The 21,373-nt window shown below is 37.3% G+C and overlaps 1 protein-coding gene across 12 annotated transcripts in view; it reads left to right on the forward strand.

Annotated features, from left to right (window-relative positions):
• Positions 1-21,373, forward strand: part of FN1 (fibronectin 1) — an 83,233-nt gene that overhangs the window by 14,752 nt on the left and 47,108 nt on the right. For all 12 annotated transcript variants that reach the window (XM_027873870.1, XM_027873871.1, XM_027873877.1 and 9 more), the window contains exons 8-18: positions 607-786; positions 1,961-2,137; positions 3,250-3,402; positions 4,806-4,934; positions 6,158-6,301; positions 13,738-13,859; positions 17,438-17,603; positions 17,778-17,954; positions 19,386-19,514; positions 19,618-19,707; positions 20,935-21,129. In XM_027873870.1, the coding sequence (XP_027729671.1) occupies positions 607-786; positions 1,961-2,137; positions 3,250-3,402; positions 4,806-4,934; positions 6,158-6,301; positions 13,738-13,859; positions 17,438-17,603; positions 17,778-17,954; positions 19,386-19,514; positions 19,618-19,707; positions 20,935-21,129 (1,662 nt within the window). The remainder of the gene's footprint in view (positions 1-606; positions 787-1,960; positions 2,138-3,249; positions 3,403-4,805; positions 4,935-6,157; positions 6,302-13,737; positions 13,860-17,437; positions 17,604-17,777; positions 17,955-19,385; positions 19,515-19,617; positions 19,708-20,934; positions 21,130-21,373) is intronic.

Here is a 21,373-nt window from a genome sequence, read left to right on the forward strand (position 1 = left end):
CTTTTATATAGTGAGCGTAGACATATGATGTCTTGGTCCTCTACGAGAACCAAGCACAAAGCACAATCAGCAGTCAGTGTGAGTTTAGTGATGTGACAATCCACTGTGGCTCATACATTTGAAGTAGTTGAGTGTCATGGTTTGCCCAATATTGTATGATTAATGTAGAAAAGCTGTAAAGTAACACCCTTTTTTTGGCTCCTAGAGTAATTAAAATCAGCTATTTTAAAATTTTCAATCTGCTAGTTTTTCTCTACTAACATGTGTTTTGTGTTTTTTTTTTAATGAAAAAAGCATGTAAAAAGAGCATCCCTCTCCACTAAAAATCTTTTGCAGGGTGCTCTTGCAGACAAAAGGACATATCCTCCAAATGCCTTGTGAGGGTCAGTCAGGAAGTAATTAGCATTTTAACAAAGGGAATCATAGCAAGGCAGCAGTAGAATCCAACATAAAATTCTGCATTATCTATTAAAATCATGTTATATGTGAAATTAAGCAGATGATCACTTAAACTCAGTGTCTCAATTTTTTTAAACTGAAGGGCAGTAACTTGTCTCTTGTTACTTTCCTGTGTTAAGATGCAACTCTTTTTTGCTTTCTTTGCAGCTGTAACTCAAACCTATGGTGGCAATTCCAATGGAGAACCATGTGTCCTACCATTCACATACAATGGCAGGACTTACTATTCCTGTACAACTGAAGGTCGTCAGGATGGACATCTCTGGTGTAGCACTACTTCAAATTATGAACAAGACCAGAAATATTCTTTCTGTACAGACCAGACCAGTGAGTGGCCTCCTAAAAAGTAGAGGGGGAAATAATAAAAAAAAATTAGCAAATTTTGAATTGCTCATTTCTCATATGGAATTGATACTGTTTTAAATTCAAATTACATAGACTCATAGAATCTCAGAGTTGGAAGACACTTCAGAGATCTCCTTATTGTGATGAATAAATTTCTTCTCTTCAATGTCCCAGACAAGTGGTCATCCAGCTTCTGATTAGAGACATCCGTGAAGATGGGGAACCAGATGGGGAACCCATTTCACTTTTAGGAAGCACTGATTGCTAGGAACACCAAGTCTAAATCTGCTTCTTGACTGCTTCTACCCATTGCTCCCAAGCAGAACAAGCCCTTCTACAGGGCAAATTTTTAAATACTTGAACACAACTCTCATGTCCTGCCTAAGTCTACTTTCATCCAGCCAAAAAAATCTCCAGGTCTTTCAGCTAGTTTTTGGATGCCATGTTCTCATTCCCCTTTTACCATCCTGGTCTGTTAATCAGTCATTGAGCATTTATTGAGCACCTACCATGTACCAAGCAGGCACTGGGTCTGGACATACTCCAGCTGAAGGATATCCTTCCACCTAAAATGTAGTGCCTAAAATCAAGCACAATGCTCATCTTTTTGCTTTCAATTTATACACTTATTTTAGGCCAATTTGGAAGTATCATTTTTATTCAGATGTCTGGCCCATTTAACAACTCTAAAGCCAGAAGTTAAAAGAGCAAGCAGTACTTTGAGATCCTCCAATTCCCTTGAGAGAATGGTATCTACAAGAAAAATCCTTTCCAATTTGTTTGTTTTGGCACTTTATGATTGTGGTGCTGTTAAAGATATTTGTAGTGCAATCCATAGAAAATCCACAAAGTTGAAGAGTGCAACAGATAGAATGTCTGCATATCTTGGCTCATTTTCTGCTTATAATGGCAAATTTTCTTGAAAGTTAGAGCTTTGTTCAAAGCTATTATTTTAAAATGTCTTTGCTTGGTAGATGTGAGTGATAATGAAATTTAAATCTAGTTGGAAGGTGAAGATAAATGTGTAAATTTCATATCATCAAATATCTTTAAGGCTGAGGCAGAGTCCTAGGAATGAGGCATCTTTGTATAGCAATTTTTTGTGGTCTAAGATTACAATCTTTTTTTCTTTCTATTCTTATGTCGTTCTCTGTAGTTTTGGTTCAGACTCGAGGCGGCAACTCCAACGGTGCCTTATGTCACTTCCCATTCTTGTACAATAACCGTAATTACACCGACTGTACCTCAGAGGGAAGGCGAGATAACATGAAATGGTGTGGAACCACTGTCAACTATGATGCTGATCAGAAGTTTGGGTTCTGTCCTATGGCTGGTAAGATGAAGTCCTCCCCTTAGAAACTGGTGGTGGGTATGGTGTCCACCCTTAATACCTACATCATTGAGATGCTGAGAGGTTCACATGAGATATAGTATGAAAACTTTGAACGTCCTTTATTATCACTGTATGTGTGAACAAATACATGTCTGGTTGTTTTTATTTTATATAACTTACAAGATATGATTAAAGGTTTTTTCATAGAACTGAGTAAACAAGTAAGAATATTTAGAAATAGAAATTGAGAAGCAGGATTTTATATTTTTTTTTCTGCAAAGGTACCTTTGAATATTTTGCACATGTCTAGACCAATGTAACCATCATTATAGTCACATACAAACCCTACCTGCTTTACCGTGTTGAAGACTGTAGCAATCACTTTGACTCGCATATCCTATATTAGTGTTCCACATCTGAGTTTTACAATAGCAAGTTGGAAGAGGCAAGTTTGGTTGGCTTGAAGGAAGAAAGGGGCTACTACATGCATTGGAGCCCTTCAGTTCAGTCCTGATGCATTAGAACATATTTCCTTTCTACTTTTTAGGGCTCATAGCTTGAAGTCTCACTATACGAACTACAAGAATGAATACAAGAATTGTATAAGTCATTTGGTATGCATTCATTGAAAGAAGAAAGCTAATTCAATTCGGGTCCAATCTAACACTTAGGTCCCAAGGAAGTGCCAGTCATGAGTCTGTTGGTTGTGGAAGCCATGAATCATCCTATAAAATTTCCACTTATGCTCGAATTAATTAGGTTAGAACTAATTAATACAGAAGGAACAATGCTATATCAGTACTCTCAACACACAGGTTACTAGCAGTAAGAAGGTCTATACATCTCCTTTATCTTTTTGCCTTCCCCTAGTCTTAACCCTAATTGGATTCCATGACCTGTACCAGGTCATTCATGGGTTTACAGATCCAAGGTAGAAATCCCACTTAGCCTAATCTGTGTCTATACTTAGAAAGATATATGAGGCTTTTATTCTACTTGTCTGTTCCATGTTATCCACAAGAAAGAATCCACCTCTTTTATTTCTAATATAAAAAGTTCTTATTTTAAGATTATAGTCTTTCTCAGATTGTCATTCATTTTTTACCAAATAGCCCATGAAGAGATCTGCACCACCAATGAAGGGGTCATGTATCGCATTGGAGATCAGTGGGATAAACAGCATGACATGGGCCATATGATGAGATGCACGTGTGTAGGAAATGGTCGTGGGGAATGGACCTGTGTGGCATACTCACAGCTCAGAGGTATGCTCTGTTATATTGAAATACCATTCATCTAGTCTATGGCGCTGGGGGAATTGAACGAGGCAGACAGCCAATGACATAGCTGGCTCAGCGATTCTGGGATACCCTGGTGTGTGAGCACTTCGACAGAGCCAAAAAATGACTTCAAAGGGCAGAACACAGACATTTGATCATCCTCCTGCTAGTTTTTACCACTGGAATCATGTCTAGAAAAGGGGTAGAGTTACTGTAAAGGCTAAAAGAGAAGGAAAAAACAAAAGGCTATGCTGTTGCCATGAGTGCATTGATGAAGATTCAGTTTCAAACAGATAAATGGAAAGGAATATAGATGAAGAATCTCTCGCTTAGAAAAACAGCCCTAGCTTTTTAGTGCTTTGAAAAAAAAATTTTTTTAAAAATTTGTATCTTTTTAGTGCTTTGAGACAGAGGACCAGTATTGTGTCCCTTAGTCCACTGTTTCTGTTGTTTTTATCCATGACCTGGCAAAAAGGGCTTTGGCCTGAGCACTGTCTTTCCTCTCTGTACCCTTTTGTATTAGTATGTACCTGATGGTATTAACATTGGACCTTGGAATTTCCAGAGCCAGGCCTAGAACTCGAGGTTCTGACTCTATACAACAAAGCTCCTTCTCATACATCATACTAGCTCTTTAGAATAGAGGCACTCTCATACTCTTTTTTTTTTTTAAATCTGGTCTCTTTTACTATCACATCATTGTGGAAGAGAATTAAATGAAACAGAGAAATGGAAGATTTTTTTTTCAGAAAATGGGTATTGTATTTGTGAAAGAGTAAGATTTCACAAGAAAACACACATTTTTTCATGCTTCTCACATATATGTACATTATTTTAACTCTGCATCTACATGGTTCTAAGGAAAACAAAATAAGTATATTACATAGGGGTGTTTTTGTTTCTTTGTTTTGTTTTTCCCAAAAAATAGTCACTGTTTACATGTTCATCACAAACCAGTAAAAAAAACCACCATGTAGGTTGGGGACCTAAATAAGAGGGAGGAGTTATTTACGCTAAGAAATAGTAACTTTATTGTTCCCTTGTGAAAACTTTATTTTTAATAATATCCTTCTTGTTCTAGACCTATAATTTCATCATTGTAGGGAACTCTTGGTATAAACTTTATTATTATTTTAATAATAGTCTTCCTATTCCAGACCTATGATTTCACCAGTAAATGGAAATTCCAATGTAGAAGAGTGGAAGTTTCAAAATCAGACACGGATTAGCAAATAATCCAAAAATTTCTTAGGAGCACTGAGGTTAAGTGACTTAACCAGGGTGACACAAATAAGAGGTGTCAGTGGATGGACTTGAATCCAATCCTCATGATTCCAATGATGCCATACTGGCTCCAGACCAAATCCTTTCTGATATTTCCTCAACAGATCAATGTATCGTCGATGGTATCACCTATAATGTGAATGATACATTCCACAAGCGTCACGAAGAAGGTCACATGCTGAATTGCACATGTTTTGGCCAGGGCCGTGGAAGATGGAAATGTGACCCTATTGGTAAGTTAAATTCTATCGATTTTCCTCATATATGTTTTCTGACAGAAATTAAAATTATATCTAGTAATTGAAAGGGCTCGTGGTAATCAAGTACTACCCAACTTCCAAATATGAGTTTGGAAAGATTACATGGATTATTTGATGTGACATGACTCAAATTGATTGAAGCCATTGGTAGATGGCTGAGAACTAATAGTCTTGAGTTGGCCATTAATAATTAGGAACTAAGTACACTTTTACATATCAAGGCCCTATTGTATGAGTAGTAGAATTGCCTAGTTGGGGCACTGGAAACCTGTGGCCCAAAATTGTGCTTTCTTTCCTTGACTGATTATTTTATAGTCTCCTGAATAAGAAAAAAAAAGCAAAAATTATGCCAATCAACCTTTGCCTTCAGAAAAAAAAAATCTGTTTTACTTGGCTGTCCATTGTAATGATTTGCACAGCACTTTAAAGGGATTTTTAAAAAAATACGTATTTTCTTCAAGCTTTTTATTTTTACATATCATCCCCAAAATGTTTCGCAGAGAGAACACTGAGACTTAGAAGAATTATATTCGTTGGCTTCTTAGAGCATAAGCCCATGTTTCCTTAGTGGAAGAGGCAGCCCTCAGTGTTTTCTAACTAACAAAACAAACCCTGATCTGGTAATAAGATCAGTTTGTTTGATCTGAGATTGCTAAACCCAAAAGAGGGGCTTATAAGGTATTCTGGGAAGGTGTTTGGCAAGCACCACAAAGTTAATAAACTGAGTCATTCAGTTTACCTTATGGAGAGGTCAATGTTGGGGGTGAGGGGAGAGTGGAGAAAAGATATGGAATGGAGTTGTTGCAAGCTTTTGCTTTTAATTTTCAAATTGTAAGCATATTGTAATAATGAGATAAAATTCATTTTCATTGGAAAAAGCCCTGAGCACATAAAGACAAAATAAAAAACAGTACCTGCCCCTAAGAGGCTTATGTTTAGTAATAAATAACCACCAAAGAATACAAGCAACTTTTTTTTAGCATGACTGTGCAAGAAAGACTTTTATGTATTTTGAGGTACACAAATAGTTTTTTAATTTAAAGAAAAGTTGAATTAAGATAGGAAGTTACCAGTTTTAAATTCAAAATTTGAATGTATAATGCAGTATGTTTAAAGTTTAACATTGGTCTTTGGTCTTGGAAAACATTATGAGCAAAGACATGTAGTGTTGATTCTTTTACCTCTTCATATTTTAGACCAATGCCAGGATTCAGAAACCCGTACCTTCTACCAGATTGGGGATTCATGGGAGAAATATGTTCATGCTGTTAGATATCAGTGCTACTGTTATGGCCGGGGCATTGGAGAGTGGCATTGCCAACCTTTGCAGGCATATCCAGGTAAGACTCATTAGTAACAGTGTTATTACAAATGTCAGTCTGTGCAAGTAAAAGAAAATTACCTATCCTGTAATATATTTTTATAGATTGAGAGCCTGAAGGGACCTCAGACGTCTTGTAGTATAATCTACCCATTTTACATATGAGGAAACTGAGGCCCAGAGAAGTTACTGTCTTTCCTAGGGTTATAGAGGTAGTAAATAGAAGATTTGAATCCAGAAACTGTTATTCCAAAACCAACACTACTGCTGTCATATCACTGTCTTTAAATGAACTTCTTAATCTTGAAATCATAAAATAAGGTTAGAGCTATAATGAACTCTTTCATTTCAGAGATCAGGAAACTCAGCCCCCCAAGAGGTTCAATGACTTACCCAAAGTCACATAGTAACTATGGGCCCTCTGACTTTATATTCAATGCTCCTTCCACAAGACCATACAGTTCCTTGTTACTTCACAAAATAACTAATTATCAACCAGCATGATTCCAGAGTGATGTTTCCCTGGTAGCTAAGGTTATTGAAAGCTACAAAAACATGTCTCTGTATAGTTTAGGTTTTCGCCATGTAAAAATTCCATTCGAATCAATCATTTCTATTGTATTTTAAAGCAAAATCTTCACTACTTTAGAGTTATACAGTCAGATTCCACAAACTAACATTTCTCAGAAGTAAAGGGTTCAGATATCATACCAGTCAATAAGGACAATTTTCTAAATAGTTTAATTACAATTACATATAAAGCAGGCAGTCTATGACAGCCCACATTTTTGATTGCAGTTCCTACCTAATTCTCCTCTGAGAAACAAATATTTCTCAGTTTGACCTGATGAAATCTGGGTCAAAGTACCCACGATCAGTCAGTATTTGAGTAACCTGGGCAGTTCCGTCTGCCCTCAAATGGTTTACTACAGCTAATTTGGGTCTTTGTTGGGAGAGAGAGACATAAGGCACAACCAACCTTCTTAGGCCGATTTCTCCGAGACTTATGTTTGAACCTTCTTTTGCTCTTTAGTGGTTAATACAGAAGTATAATAAAGCCTCATGAATTATGGTATCAAGACCAAAATTTCTCATTCCCATTTAAATTCACTTTGATGTTAATATAGTAGAATTGAACAAGAGTATTTTTGAACATCTTATGCTGGGCAACAGGAAATTTTGGAGGACATGAAATGCATGAAGAAAAGGAGATTAAAGTAATTAAAAACCTTCCTTAATGATGAATTGAGTGTGCTGTAAAATATGAAGGAGGCAATGTAGAATTGAGTCAGAAAAGCTGTATCCTACTCTCAGCTTTGGCTGTGTGACCTTTGAATTAATTGCTTCATATTTCTGAGCTTCATTTTCTTCATGTGGAAAATGAGGGGTTAGATGGAATAACTTCTAAAATCTCTTCAAGCTCTGAAATTCAATGATTTCATTTTTTTAAAAAGAATTCATCAACTATTCATTAAGCACAACTTTATGGAAAGCATTGTGACTCTAAATAGTGACCATGTGGCATTACCACATACAATGGGAGGCAAGGAGACCCGCTCCTTTCCTGGGCTCCCAAGTACATCAGAGACTGTTAAATATGTGCTTTGTAAGGCGTGGCATGGGATAAGGCCAGTCTTAACTTACTTCTATCCAGGGAACTGCTTTAATCATAACAACAGATAAGTAATTTGGATAATTGAGGGTCTATTGTCTCCTTAATTTGCTAAATATAAAATCTGACAGAGATTTCCTATGATTTTCTACAGACTAGTGATTCATTTCATAATATTTCTTTAAGTCTAAATACAAAAGTGATGTGGGCTTGAAAAATATAGTCTTTTATCATGGTGAAAATAGTAAATACCCAAATATGCTCATATATCTTTGAAAGTATATATGCCATGGAAAGATTATTGAATTTAGTAGGACTTAGGTTAAAATTTCAACTCTGTAACTAACTGTTTGTCTCGGTCGAGTCATTTAACCTTCTCTGAACCTTAATTTGCTCATCTGTAAAATAAAAAGTGTAGGCGAGGTGATCTCCAAGATCCCTTTTCAATCTCTAATCCTTTTTTTGCAGAATAATCTCTTAGATTGCTAGAGTTACAAGGTACCTTATAGGCCATTGATTCATGTTATCATAGATTTAAAGTTCGATGAGACCTCAGGGATCAGGTAGAGCAACCCCCTTCACTCCCATTTTACAGATAGTGACCAGAGAGGTTAAGTAACTTACCAAAGATTACTTCCAAATCTATCATTTTACAGTTGGAGAAACTGAGGCTCAGGGACATAAGGTGATTGACCTAAGGTCACACAACAAGGTAGTGGGAGAGCCATGATTAGGATCCAGATCTCTCAAATTGTCACAGTGCTCTTGCCTCTATACCTTGCTCAACCTCAGAAGAAAACTGTATTTGTTTATTACCACACAAATCATAAAAAAAAAGATATTGTTAGTAGTATAGTCCTACAGTCTATTGTAATGGTTTTGTAAAACCACCAGAGGTGGGGAAAATGTACTTTTCCTCATAGTTGCCTGTAGGTTTCCATAGATTGAAGTAAAAATGGTGAAGATATGGAACCATAAATGAGGAAGAAATTACCACACTGGAGACCCATTAAAATGACATTTCTCCATTCTAGAAGATGACAGCAAGCATTTTATGGACCATAAAAGACAGAGACATGGCAGCAAGTTGCCTTTTGCCCTTACCTATGTTGCTGAGTGTATGTGCACATAGGTATTCAGTTTATCTCCCTATTCTAAGGTAACCCAGTATATCAAGGCAGGTTGGGCACAATAGGAAAAAAGATAGATGGATAGATGGCCGGACAGATGGATGAACACAGACAGACCGAGAGAGATAAGTAGGTAGAGAAAGGAGATGGATAAATTAAGTAGCTATTATATGTAGGGTGCTGTAATAGGCGCAGAGATCAATGACACAGATCATGACTTCAGGGAGCTTCCATTCTTCACAGAAAGTTCCTGTTAGGATTGTAAAAGAAATAGAATTGCAAACAAAGCACAAATTCCTGTAACAAATTATCTCTGAGCTTGCTCCCTTTGAAGAATTCTGTTTGGCCCTCTTGTGAACAAACCAAAGGAAGATAAGGGACATTTGGTGTGTAAATAAGAAGTAAATAAGCAAATTAAAGAGGGAGATTTTGTAACGGGAGAAAAAAAAAAAACCTGGGTAGAAGACTTGTGAATGTTTAACTTCTCCTGGGTCACCTCTGTGGGTTTTTATTTGAACAATTTGTAAAAACGGACAAATTTCTCATATCTTAATAGTTTTGTTGATCAGAACCTAGAAGGTCAGTACAATCCATGAAAGGTTTTTTTTTTTTGTTTGTTTATTTTTTTAATATGGCTTACAATGGAGAGATTTCACTAATTAAAAAACATCCAGTCATTTAGCATAATGCAAGTAACAGCTAGTAACAGCAAAGGCAAGATGGTTAGGTGAATAGACTGGCATTCATCTTTTAACACCTTACAGCAAATAATATAACTCATGAAGATAACCATAAAAACCTACATGATTCAGCCCTACACACACCACCAGGCATCCCACACCCTAGATCTTGTGCAGTATAAAGCACAGAGCAGTATTAGAACATTAAAAGGAGAATTTGGTTGGCTTTTGGGGTAAGCATTGACTTGAACTTAAGATCATCTGTAATTGCACCAGTGTGGGTACTGCTTCCATTGAGATAGTTTACAACTGTAGCCCACTTCAGTAAATGGTTTTCATGAAGTGATGTGACCACAAAAAATAAATCATCCCTTGGTGGCCACCCTTCTGGTTGTGAGCCTGTCTGAGCATACCTGGGCTGGTCCTCACATGATGGCTACATAGTGTGACATTGGGTTTATAGTAGGAGAGTTCCTAGCTGCTCAGACTTACTAAAGCTTGTACTCATGGCACAACCTGGAAGACATTCAGAGCCATCTCCATGCCGTGATAACGATCAGAGAAGGAGATTAATGGAAATAGTTGATAAGTAATTTGGATAATTGAGGATCTATTCTCTCCTTAATTTGGTAGGTGTAAAATCTGATTTAAGGTGCATTTGCCCATATAATTGCAAATAAAATAAAATCCAGGCCAATGTCTGAGGTAGGGAGAGCACCAAAATCTTGGGGTGGCTGCAGTTCTGATCCTTCACTTTTGAGTGGGCATGAATCCTTTGAGGCCCTTCCATCCTTTTTTCTAATTAAATCCAATAATGAAAAAGCATACTATATGTAGAAAACAATGCTATGTGCTGGGAATACAAAAATAAAAAAAGCCAACAAAAAAAAATAAATAACCCAGCCTTCAAGGTGCTTACATTCTCCTGGTGACATAAAATGTATAAATACATTGGTACATACATGATTATTTGAAGAGGGAGATATTGGTAAAAACTGGGACAATCAGGAAAGGCTTCCTATAGGAGGTGATACAAGAGATGATTCTTCAAGGATGCCAGGTAATAAATTTGAGAAGGCTGAGCATTCCAGGACAGCCTGTACAAAGGTACAGAGGTGAAATATGGAATACTCAGCTCAGGAAACAGATAAACTATTTTGGCTGGAGCTGCATCAGGGAGAATAAAATGAAATAACCTTGGGAAGGTGGTGCAGTAGATAGAGTACTGGCCCTAGAGTCAGGAACACCTGAGTTCAAATTTGACCTCAGATATTTGGGACCCTGGGCAAGTCACTTAACCCCTATTGCCTTAAAAAAAAAAAAAGCTTTAAATGCTAAGTTGTGGGGCTTGTTTTTCAGTCCTAGAGGAAATAAAGAGCCACTGGAGAATCTGGAGTAGGAGAATGGCATGGTCAGACTTGTGTTCTAAGAAAATTATTCAGGGGAAGTATTAAAAAGGAGAAAGACTAGAAACCAGGAGTCCAAAGGAGTTTACACTCTAAACCTACCTTTTCATCCTCTTTCTCTTTTCATTTGCTTTTCTTGGTGATCAGGGTTAAGTGACTTGCCCAGGGTCACACAGCTAGTAAGTGTCTGAGGCCGGATTTGAACTCAGGTCCTCCTGACTCCAAGGCCAGAGCTCTGTCCACTGCACCACCTAGCTGCCCTTCAGTTGCTTTTCTTGCCTTCCTCACCAAAGCCTGAATTTGGCTATAGTAGCTTGGTCAAGCTTGGCTGAGGGCCAGGAAGCAGAAGGGGAAATAACACTGGGGGAAAACATTCTGGTTACTTTTCTTTTCCCTTTTTAAATCCCAAAGCAAATACACATGGCAGGCATGCCAACCATTTGATTCACAGTTGGAAGAGAAAGTCAGTTGTACTGAATTTCAGTGGCAAAAAGGGGACCAGAAATCCACTAATAGTAGTTCAAATTCTTGGCATTTAAACAACATGAGTGCCAAACACAAGTAATGTGTTGGCATGCTGTGTTTGATTCCCAGATATCAATGATATTAATGTAATATAAAAACATTCCTAGCCCTCTCAAATGCTCACACCTTTACAATTCTACATGAAAAGTCTGTTCTTCCTGGTGTTTTTAGATGCATTCCTTCATTCAACAAGCATGGATAAAGTTTTGACTTCCTTCCTTAAGTAATGAGTCATTTCTGATAAACCTGCTTCTTGGACAAGGAAGCAAACTGAATTCCTGCTTAGCGTTCTTTGCCTGGTGTTCCTTAGGGCCTCTGCTTGGCTCCATTGACAACTTCCAAATGACTTAAGAAATCATCTTGCTATGCTATGGTACTATGGTACTCTGTACCTCTTACACTGGGAAACCAAGGATTTTGCTGCCCTACTTTTGGTAGCTGAATGGTTAGGAAGTGTGTGAATATTATGAAAATACAGATGAGAGAACTGCAGCTTTTGGTCGTCAAACAGCTTGGAATTCTTCCCAAATTGGGGGGTGGATTTGTTTTTGTGGATTTCTGAGTTCATACAGGTCTGCAAGTTGTATGTTTGTTCTGACAGGGAATTAAAGGAAACTTTGGGTATAAAAAGACCATAACAGCTAAAATAACAATTAAGGTGGAAAATGAAGACTCTCTTTTTTGGTGTTTTCAGACAACTTAAACCTGTCATTAAGCCGGTGAAGTTTCTTCATTAAACATCCATATTTTTTCTGTATTTGACGAAGGGGAAAAAACCTTCTGGAAAAGGTTAATGGATTAGGGTTTTTCAGTTTTGTCTTAATGACTTTTAGGTTCACTAAAGCTGGAACATGAAAAAAGATGGTATGCAATATTCTGATTTGTAAGCATGTATGTTCCAGATGGTCCTTTTCTCCATTTAGGGATGTAAGCACTCTAAAAAATTGACTTACCCTCCCTAAATTTCAGATTTATTCAAATGGGATCCTTAATGTTTTTCTCATTTGTTTTACTAGCCATGTCCAATAAGACTTAGAGGCTATCCCATTTGCCATATATTTTACAGGTTGATTTGGAGAGTTACTAATTGCTTTCTGGATTGGGGGAGTGAGGGACAAATCTTTCATTATTTGAACAGTGAACTGGTTTAATTTGAGGATGTGTTTTTTAGGAAGAAAAATGAGATCTGGCCTTCTTGCAACGTGAATTGCAGACTGTTTAGAAGGTTTCGAAGTAGGGCTAAGTCTTTCATTCTTGCCCTATTCTTCTTGTCCAAGATTCTACTACATTCCAAAATATGTTTATGTGTAATTTATACTTTTTTGGCATAGTTTGTGCTAGAATGTCTTAATAATGTTTCACCATTTTCTCACAAACTTTTTTCATGGTATATTTGACTAAACAACTACATGTCTATAGAATTAAAACATAGTAATAACACTATAAGGTATAATAATTAGCAAATTAGTAGACTTACTATGGCTATATTTTTCATGCTAAGAGTAATCCTTTGCTGGCTAAAGTGAGACTGCCTTGATTTCAAGGCTTAATATTTTTAAAAGTATTTATTGAACTATTTTAAAATAGAAAACCCTGAAAATTCAAACACAAGCACACACACACACATCACTTACTTAGAGGCAATAATTCAGGGCAACTCATAAAAGCAAGTCTTTAACTAGAATATACTTTAAGACATTTGTGATTTCATTAATGTGGGTACTACCTTCACTGAGGCAAATCACAGCACCTTCCATACCTGACCAGACAATTTCATGAGTTGAAACAACTCAAAAAACTGCCTGGTGGCCAAACTCCTGGGGATGAACCTCTTCAAATTTAGGTAGACTGGTTCTCAGGTGAAAGGATGCTCACAATTCATTATTCAGTCCATAATTGTAGTCTTATCTGGCTTGGTAGAAGCTTCCAGGGCTTGCATTCTGTTGTTATAATCTTTAAGAACCAGAGTCACCCCTGTCTATTGATGAGATATCAGAGTAGGACTTTAGTGGAGAAATCATGTCATACCTATTGACTATTAAGTTTGAGGGCATGAATTCTGAATTCTGAGGATATTAAAATGCCAACTATTCATTTTTCAGGTGCAACTGGTCCAGTCCAAGTAATCATCACTGAAAATCCCAGTCAGCCAAACTCTCATCCTATCCAGTGGAATGCACCTGAACCATCTCATATTTCCAAGTACATTCTCAGATGGAAGCCTGTAAGTACTATATCCAGGAACCTGGGACCATATTTATCTGGCACCAATGAACAATTTAAGAGTTTGCACTATCATCAAGGCATTTAGTGGATTAATCGTGGAATACTCACTGTGTTCATTTTAATGTGTTCTAGTTCCTTTAGTTATTGAGTCAACCAACTTTGGTTGACCATTCATGATCCATTTGATTGCTTAGCGATCAACCCATCAATGGACAATCAAACTAACACGAAAATTGAGAATTCCAGACTGGTAACTTTTTCTCTATTTATGGCATTTCATGGAATTGGGTAAGATTTTTTGAATGGACTTAGTAGTAGTGATGCTAAGAGAAAGAGAGACAGAGAGAATCATTTCTTCCTTAGTATAAATAGAAGGGTAAGACTTTTCATAGATTCATAGAATTTAGAGCTAGCGAGACTTTTAAGTCATCAACCCAAACCCTTCATTTTATAGAAAATGAAACTGAGGCTCATTGATGTTAACTAATTTGCCCAAATTTATGCATCTTGCTTGTGGCAGAAATGAACCTAATTGTCCTAATGTCCACTGGACTTTCAACTATACTTTTTTCATCCTGAAATCTCATGTAGCAATAAAAATAAAAAGAGGGTGTGTCAGAATCTCCACACTTAGACAAAAGGAGATCATCCTTTGGGTAATTAGTTGGCCAACAAGGATTTATTAAGCACTTACCATGTGCCAGGTACTGTGCAAAGTGCTGAAGGTGTAAAGAAAGATGAAAAATATGATCCCTCATTCAAAGAGCTCATATTTTAACAGGGGAGCTTACAAGCAAAAAAAAAAAGTACATTCTGAAAAAATATACATTGTAAATGGAAAATACTCTTAAAGAGAAGGTACTAGCAGAGGGGTGGAGTTGGGGTTGGGGTAGAAGGAGATTGAGAAAGGCCACATTTAAAAGCTTGAGATTCTGATCTGAACTTTTGCCTATCTCAATATGAAGATATGTGGAGCGGAGAAGGGAAACAATTGTGACTTGTTCTGATGATGGAGAAAAAGGTAACAATAGTTGGTTTTGTGAAGAATAGGTAGACATAGTGGGTGAATAAAGAAAGTCCACTGAAAGTCAACTCTGAGTTCCATTATCTCTTAGGAGTGCCCTAATTACTATACCATCCAAGGGTTGTGTTTCCTTTTCAAAACTCTAAGCCAGTAGGTAGGCAGTCATAGAGGCCAAAGCTATTTTCTTTGTTTTCAATTCCAACATGCTAAAACATTTAAATGACAACTTTTACTTTCTCCTCATGTTACATTTAACCCTTTTAGGGAAATAAAATATAAAATAGAATTTTAGAGAAATAAAAGGACTTGTTGGAGACATACCTTTTCTTCACTTATCCAAACATCTCAGTGTCAATAGCCTTTTGGAATTTGGAATTTGAAAGAACTTTGAAGATCACAGAACATTAGAGCCAGAAGGAACCTTAGAAATTATCTAGCTCCAACCTGTTCGTTACATACATGAGGAAACTGAAGTTTGGCATATGACTAAGTAATGAAAGAGTGGGTACTGGAGTCCAGGTTTCCTATCCACTGCATCATCCTCTGGAGTAATTTGCTGTTGTTGTTGTTGTTTTCAGATATTGCTAAGTTTTTAAATCTTACTTTAACCAGCTTATTGTTTCATTTCTTTGTGGAACCATTTCTGGATGTTTTAGTGTATTTATTCCACATATGGACTTTTGACTGTGACAGTTTCTCAAACATTAGAACCCTGGTTGAGTTAACTAGGTATAAAAGCAAGCAATTTCTAGAGCATTTTTTAAAATTGGAAGGCTTTTCCAAGAGCTACAATTTTAATAACTTTGAAACAGATCTTGGATGACAAAGAAAAGGTGAACATTTCTCCCCTTGAACCAACTGGTAGCTCATTTTTCAGTCTTTTCTCCCTATACTTACTCACCAGCAAAGACACACCATTGATGGGAGAGGTCTTTGAATTTAAGGTACAACATTGACGGGAGAGGTGTTCGAATTTAAGGTGATGGAAGTTACGCTGTAGAAATGCCTGGTTGAAGCTATGTTTTTTGCTTTTGAAAATCAAAAGTGAGCTAAACTTTAAGATTGAAGAAGGCTGTGTTTATTTCCAATTATTCAACTAATTTGGATATGTGAATATTTGAGGTATTTATATACCGGCTGATTTGGTCAGAGTTCTTCCGTTTTTAGGCATTTCAAAAAATTTTTTGGCCTGCCAAGGCTGGTTTAGTTGCACATATTCAAATGTCCTCCTGTTTTAATAAGACTGGTTCCACACTCCACATCTATCTCCCAGCTCTGATTTGTGTGGTCAATACCACATGAATGAAGCTGGGCAGCATATGGATGTGTAAACAGCAGCAAAGGATTAAATAAACAGGAATCGCTCACTTTCTTCTATAGACATGTCCAAAGTCGGCTAGCCACTTCTTGCTGGGACTATTCATTGCCTTTGAACTAGTTCAAATGAACCTGGTTCATGATGACCCCAGAAGCATGTCTCATAAAGACAACTGCTTTTCAAAGCTAGGTAGACCCTCTATTTCTCCACCCCTTTCCCCTTCAAAGCAAAAGAACTGCTTTGGGTCTTGCCAACTTAAAAGAAAATAAATTGGAATATTTTGGTCACTTTAATCTCAAAATAAAAGATTTCTGTTTTAGTAGTGTTGATATCAAGCATGAGATAAATTAACCAAGTCAAAACAGACATATTAAGTTTATTAACAGTATTATATTATAATAGTATCATATTAACAGTCATATTAAGTTTCTGAATTAAAATAAATAGCCTAACAAAAATGAAAGTGCCCTTGTTGCAGTTGCCACCCCCCTTCCTGTTCTAAGGATCATTTTGGTAATAATCTTCATAGAAGGGGATGGGCCTGAAGCTTTTCATTAGAGATTTTAGAATATAGTTCATGGTTGTATCCCTGTACACTTGCATGTATTCAGTTAGTTAATCAACAACCATTTACTAAGCTCCTATCATGTGCTGGGCACTATGCTGGGTACTCAAGATACAAGAACAAGAATAGAATTAATTAGAGGAAGGAAGGAAGGGAAGGAGTGAAGGAGAAAGGGAAGGAAGGATACATATTTATTAAATGCTTGCTGTGTGTGAGACACTAAAGATACAAAGACAAAAAGTAAGAGTCCTAAATTGGGACAAATATAGGAAGGGTATATACTGGCAGCAACGGATGGTGGTGGCTAGAAAGAAGCAAGGTGAATCTGACTCTGGCCTAGATAAGAGAACTCTCACCAATCAGAAACCCAGGACCACAAGGTGGGAGCTGGAGTGCCTCATTGAAGGAGGAGGCTGGAGCAAGGAAACATGGGATAAAGATAACCACAGAAAGTGAAATTATTTTTGCCCTCAAGAAACTTACATTCTATCAGAGGCAACACCATGTCAATGAATACTTAGGCTAAATATAAGGCACATTTTTAAGAGGAAGAACACTAGCAACTGGGGGAGATCAGGAAAGAAAATGTAGAAGATGTCACCTTAGTAGAATTTTGAGGGAAACAAGAGATTCTAAACACTATAATTGCAAAACTTTTTTGTCTTAAAGAAAAATTCTCCAGGTCGTTGGAAAGAGGCTGCTATTCCTGGTCACTTAAATTCTTACACAATCAAAGGTCTACGGCCCGGTGTGATTTATGAGGGACAGCTTATCAGTATACAACAGTCCGGACACAAGGAAGTCACTCGCTTTGACTTCACAACCACCAGCACCTGTAAGTTACTCCAGCCTGTGTGACTTTGGCCCAAAGCTTTGGGAAATGGACTCTCACCAAGATATTCTTCAGCATTGTTTTCCCTGGGGATGGAGAGGGAGAAAAAATTCTGGGGGAACCAGAAAGGTTAGGTATTCTTTAATGCATAGCCTGTTTCCTTTCTGTGCTATCTAGCCAACACAGTCACAGGCGAGACAACGCCATTTTCTCCTGTTGTCACAACTTCGGAATCTGTCACGGAAATTACAGCCAGCAGCTTTGTGGTTTCGTGGGTCTCAGCCTCTGACACTGTCTCTGGATTCCGGGTGGAGTATGAGCTGAGTGAGGAGGGAGATGAGCCACAATATCTTGGTAAGTTTACTTTTGACTCATTCTATTACTTGGGGGTTTGGTCCCTAAAGGGCTTGGGAGAGGACACAGGTATGACTTTGAAATTGTTGATAACATAGTCTGAATTGCTGTTTTGCTTACACAAATGAAGACATTGGCTTCTTCTCATAGTGATGCTGAGTTAATTCTGATACATGTGCGTATTTCCATAGTCCTCCTTATGTTCAGTGACATTCATTTGCAAGAAGCCGAAGAACTTTTTTGTCATTTTAGAGGATTTGATGAGCCCTGGTGCACCCTATGCTTCTAATCTGTGGCTTTGAAAGTTGATTGCTGTTTTTTGGTTTTGGGTTTTTTTTTTTTGATCTGTGAACTATTTCAATATCTCCTTCCTTATCCCAAGTGCCATTTTGCCTCATGCTTTTCTGAGTTTAATCTTTCGTTGACGAATCCACTAAATGCCATTAGACAGACTGTGCTAACTCTTGTATGTCTCTGAACTGATAAAAGGGGATCATAGCACTGTAGACATCCATAGATGCACCACCCAGAGACTTACCTGATCTTCACAAATATGGCAATCACAATCATACAGAGAGAGACAGATGGACACACATGCATAGACAGCATTTTCCCACTAAAGTTCTGGAAATCCTTATCCCCAACCAGGTCGGGAACTATTTCAGCATTACCATGGCACTTTGGGCCTCTCTAATTCATTGATTCATTTATTCTTTCAATAGGGTTTATTGAGTTAGTGCACACATGACATCTGGAGAATTCTTCTGGTTCCATGAACTAGTTTAAGAACTAGTGTCTAAACTACTCAACTTAAAAACCCAACTGGGGAGTCAGTCATGACTTGGAAGAGGACTTTCTAGGGAACATGGGATGGTTGTGGGATGAAATGAAATGGCAAAACATTCTAGAGCAATGATTCTTAACTTGGGGTCCATGAACTTTTTTTTTTAGTAACTTGATAACTATGTTTCTATCTAATTAGTTCCTTTTGTAATCCTATGTATTTTATTTTATGCATTCAAAAATATTCCTAGAGAAGGCTTCATCAGATAGCCAAAGGGTCTATGATACAGACACATGCATGCGCGCACGTGCGCTCACACACACACACACACACACACACACACACACACACACACACATTGGAAACTCCTATTCTAGGGGAAAATTATATCATTTCCTATGCTGGAGATTTCTGGTTCTATCCCAGCTCTGCTGTTCGTTACATTATCTAGGTAATTTATCCCTATGATTCAGTCTTGCAATTTAAAAAATTATCAGAGTAATGGGAGTAAAAAGAATTTTGCCACCTTACCTTCTACAAACATCAATATTGACCAGTCTTATGGGAGGGAAGGTTGCTTTGGGACAGGACGCTATCTTTGCTCTTGAATAGAATCTGCTTAGTAAATTTGATTTTTCTTTTCCAAGATCTTCCAAGCACAGCCACTTCTGTTAACATCCCTGACTTGCTTCCTGGACGCAAATACATTGTAAATGTCTATCAGATCTCGGAAGAAGGAGAACAAAATCTGATCCTGTCTACCTCCCAGACAACAGGTGTGTTTACACTTCACAAATACCTGAGACTTTTTCTGTAAAACATAATCTCTGATTTTGAGGATGTTTCTCTTATTTCTTCTTTGTTCCTTTTATTTATCAGCACCTGATGCTCCTCCTGACCCTGCAGTGGACAGAGTAGATGACACTTCAATCGTTATTCGCTGGAGCAGACCACAGGCACCCATCACAGGTTGGTTTACTCTCCTCTGCCTTTGGCTGGAAGGGTTTCTTCTTATATTGGGGGGAGAAGGGGGCAGTGGAGAGCAAATTTTGAACCAGGGTCAAGCAGGTATTTTAACAATTCAGAGTTTTGCTGAAAATGTGATTATATGCAACAAAAAAAGTGATGAGAAGTGTAAGTCTTATAATTTATCTGACATAGCTCATGTCTCTTGCAGTTCACACACACACACACACACACACATCAAACTACATATAAACACATATTCCAAATGTAAGATCTTGCATAGCAACCATATACATAAGTATGAAAAACCAGATAGTGACAAAGCAAAACTGTTTACAATTGCTGTTTACAAAACCTTCCACATGCTATTTAGAATATTTCTGATTTTTCCTCAATGTAGCTTTCTAGACTGTTTTAAAGCAGTAATTCCCCTAAAGGCCTAGTTCAAAGGAAAGCTGTGGAAAAAGAATAAAAAGGGGATTCTCCTTTTACTATTTCAACCCACCATGATCAACAAACATTTTTTAAAGCACCTACTGTGTGTAAGGGCTGGGAATATAATAACAATCCCTGGCCTTAAGAACCTTACAATCACTTCTCCCTTCATATAATGAATTATTCCAAGCTCACTGAATATAACTATTTGTTGCAAAATCTTTAGCCCTACTATGTCTTTAGGCATTTATGATTGTACATGAACCTTTATACGGTGTATTTTGAGAGTTATTGTGTAGAGAATAAAGAACTAGCCTCAGAGTCAGGAAGATTTGGGGTCCAGCCCTACCCTGACACATGTTGACCTGGACAAGAAACTTCACTTCTTAGTACCCTAATCTTCAGGCTAGAAATTGCAGGTCTGCATTGATATAGGGAGTTTCTATACCATTGAAATTTCCTGTCTTAAAAAAAAGTATATTTTAAAATTCTTTAGTGTCTTTCTTTTAGAATTCTATCCTTTTTGGTGTCTGATTTATCCTTATGTTAAAATGCAGCAGCAGGTGGTCATTTTTGCAAATGTCACCATTACATGGATTCAGTTCAATTCAGCAAATACTTTTTAAGCCCTAACTATATGTACTGTGTTGAGCACTGAGACTTCAAAGGCACAGTCCCTGCCCACCAAGAGCCTATAATAATAGAAGGAGCTATGACCTCTTCAGTTAGGAAAAAGTTATCAAATAAGTGTTTTCTTAAGGAAAAGATGCATCACTTTTTTTTTTTGCCTTACAGGTTATAGAATAGTCTATTCCCCATCGGTTGAAGGAAGCAGCACAGAGCTCAATCTCCCAGAAACTGCTGATTCTGTAACTCTTAGTGACTTGCAACCTGGGGTTCAATATAACATCACTATTTTTGCTGTGGAGGAAAATCTAGAGAGTACCCCTGTCTTCATTCAACAAGAAACCACTGGCGTCCAGCGTCCAGGTAACATTCAAAATGCTGCCCGCGATAACATTATCAAATACGTTCTATTCATTCTGGGAGCTTTTGTGTTGTGCAAAAAAAAAAAAGAAACGAAAAGAAAGAAAGAAAGAAAGAGAGAGAGAGAGAGAGAGAGAGAGAAAGAGAGAGAGAAAGAAAGAAAGAAAGAGAGAAAGAAAGAAAGAAAGAAAGAGAGAAAGAGAGAAAGAAAGAAAGAGAGAAAGAAAGAAAGAGAGAAAGAAAGAAA

Source organism: Vombatus ursinus, unplaced genomic scaffold (assembly GCF_900497805.2).
Source record: "Vombatus ursinus unplaced genomic scaffold, bare-nosed wombat genome assembly UNPS02014802.1, whole genome shotgun sequence".
NCBI classification, from domain to species: Eukaryota; Metazoa; Chordata; class Mammalia; order Diprotodontia; family Vombatidae; genus Vombatus; species Vombatus ursinus.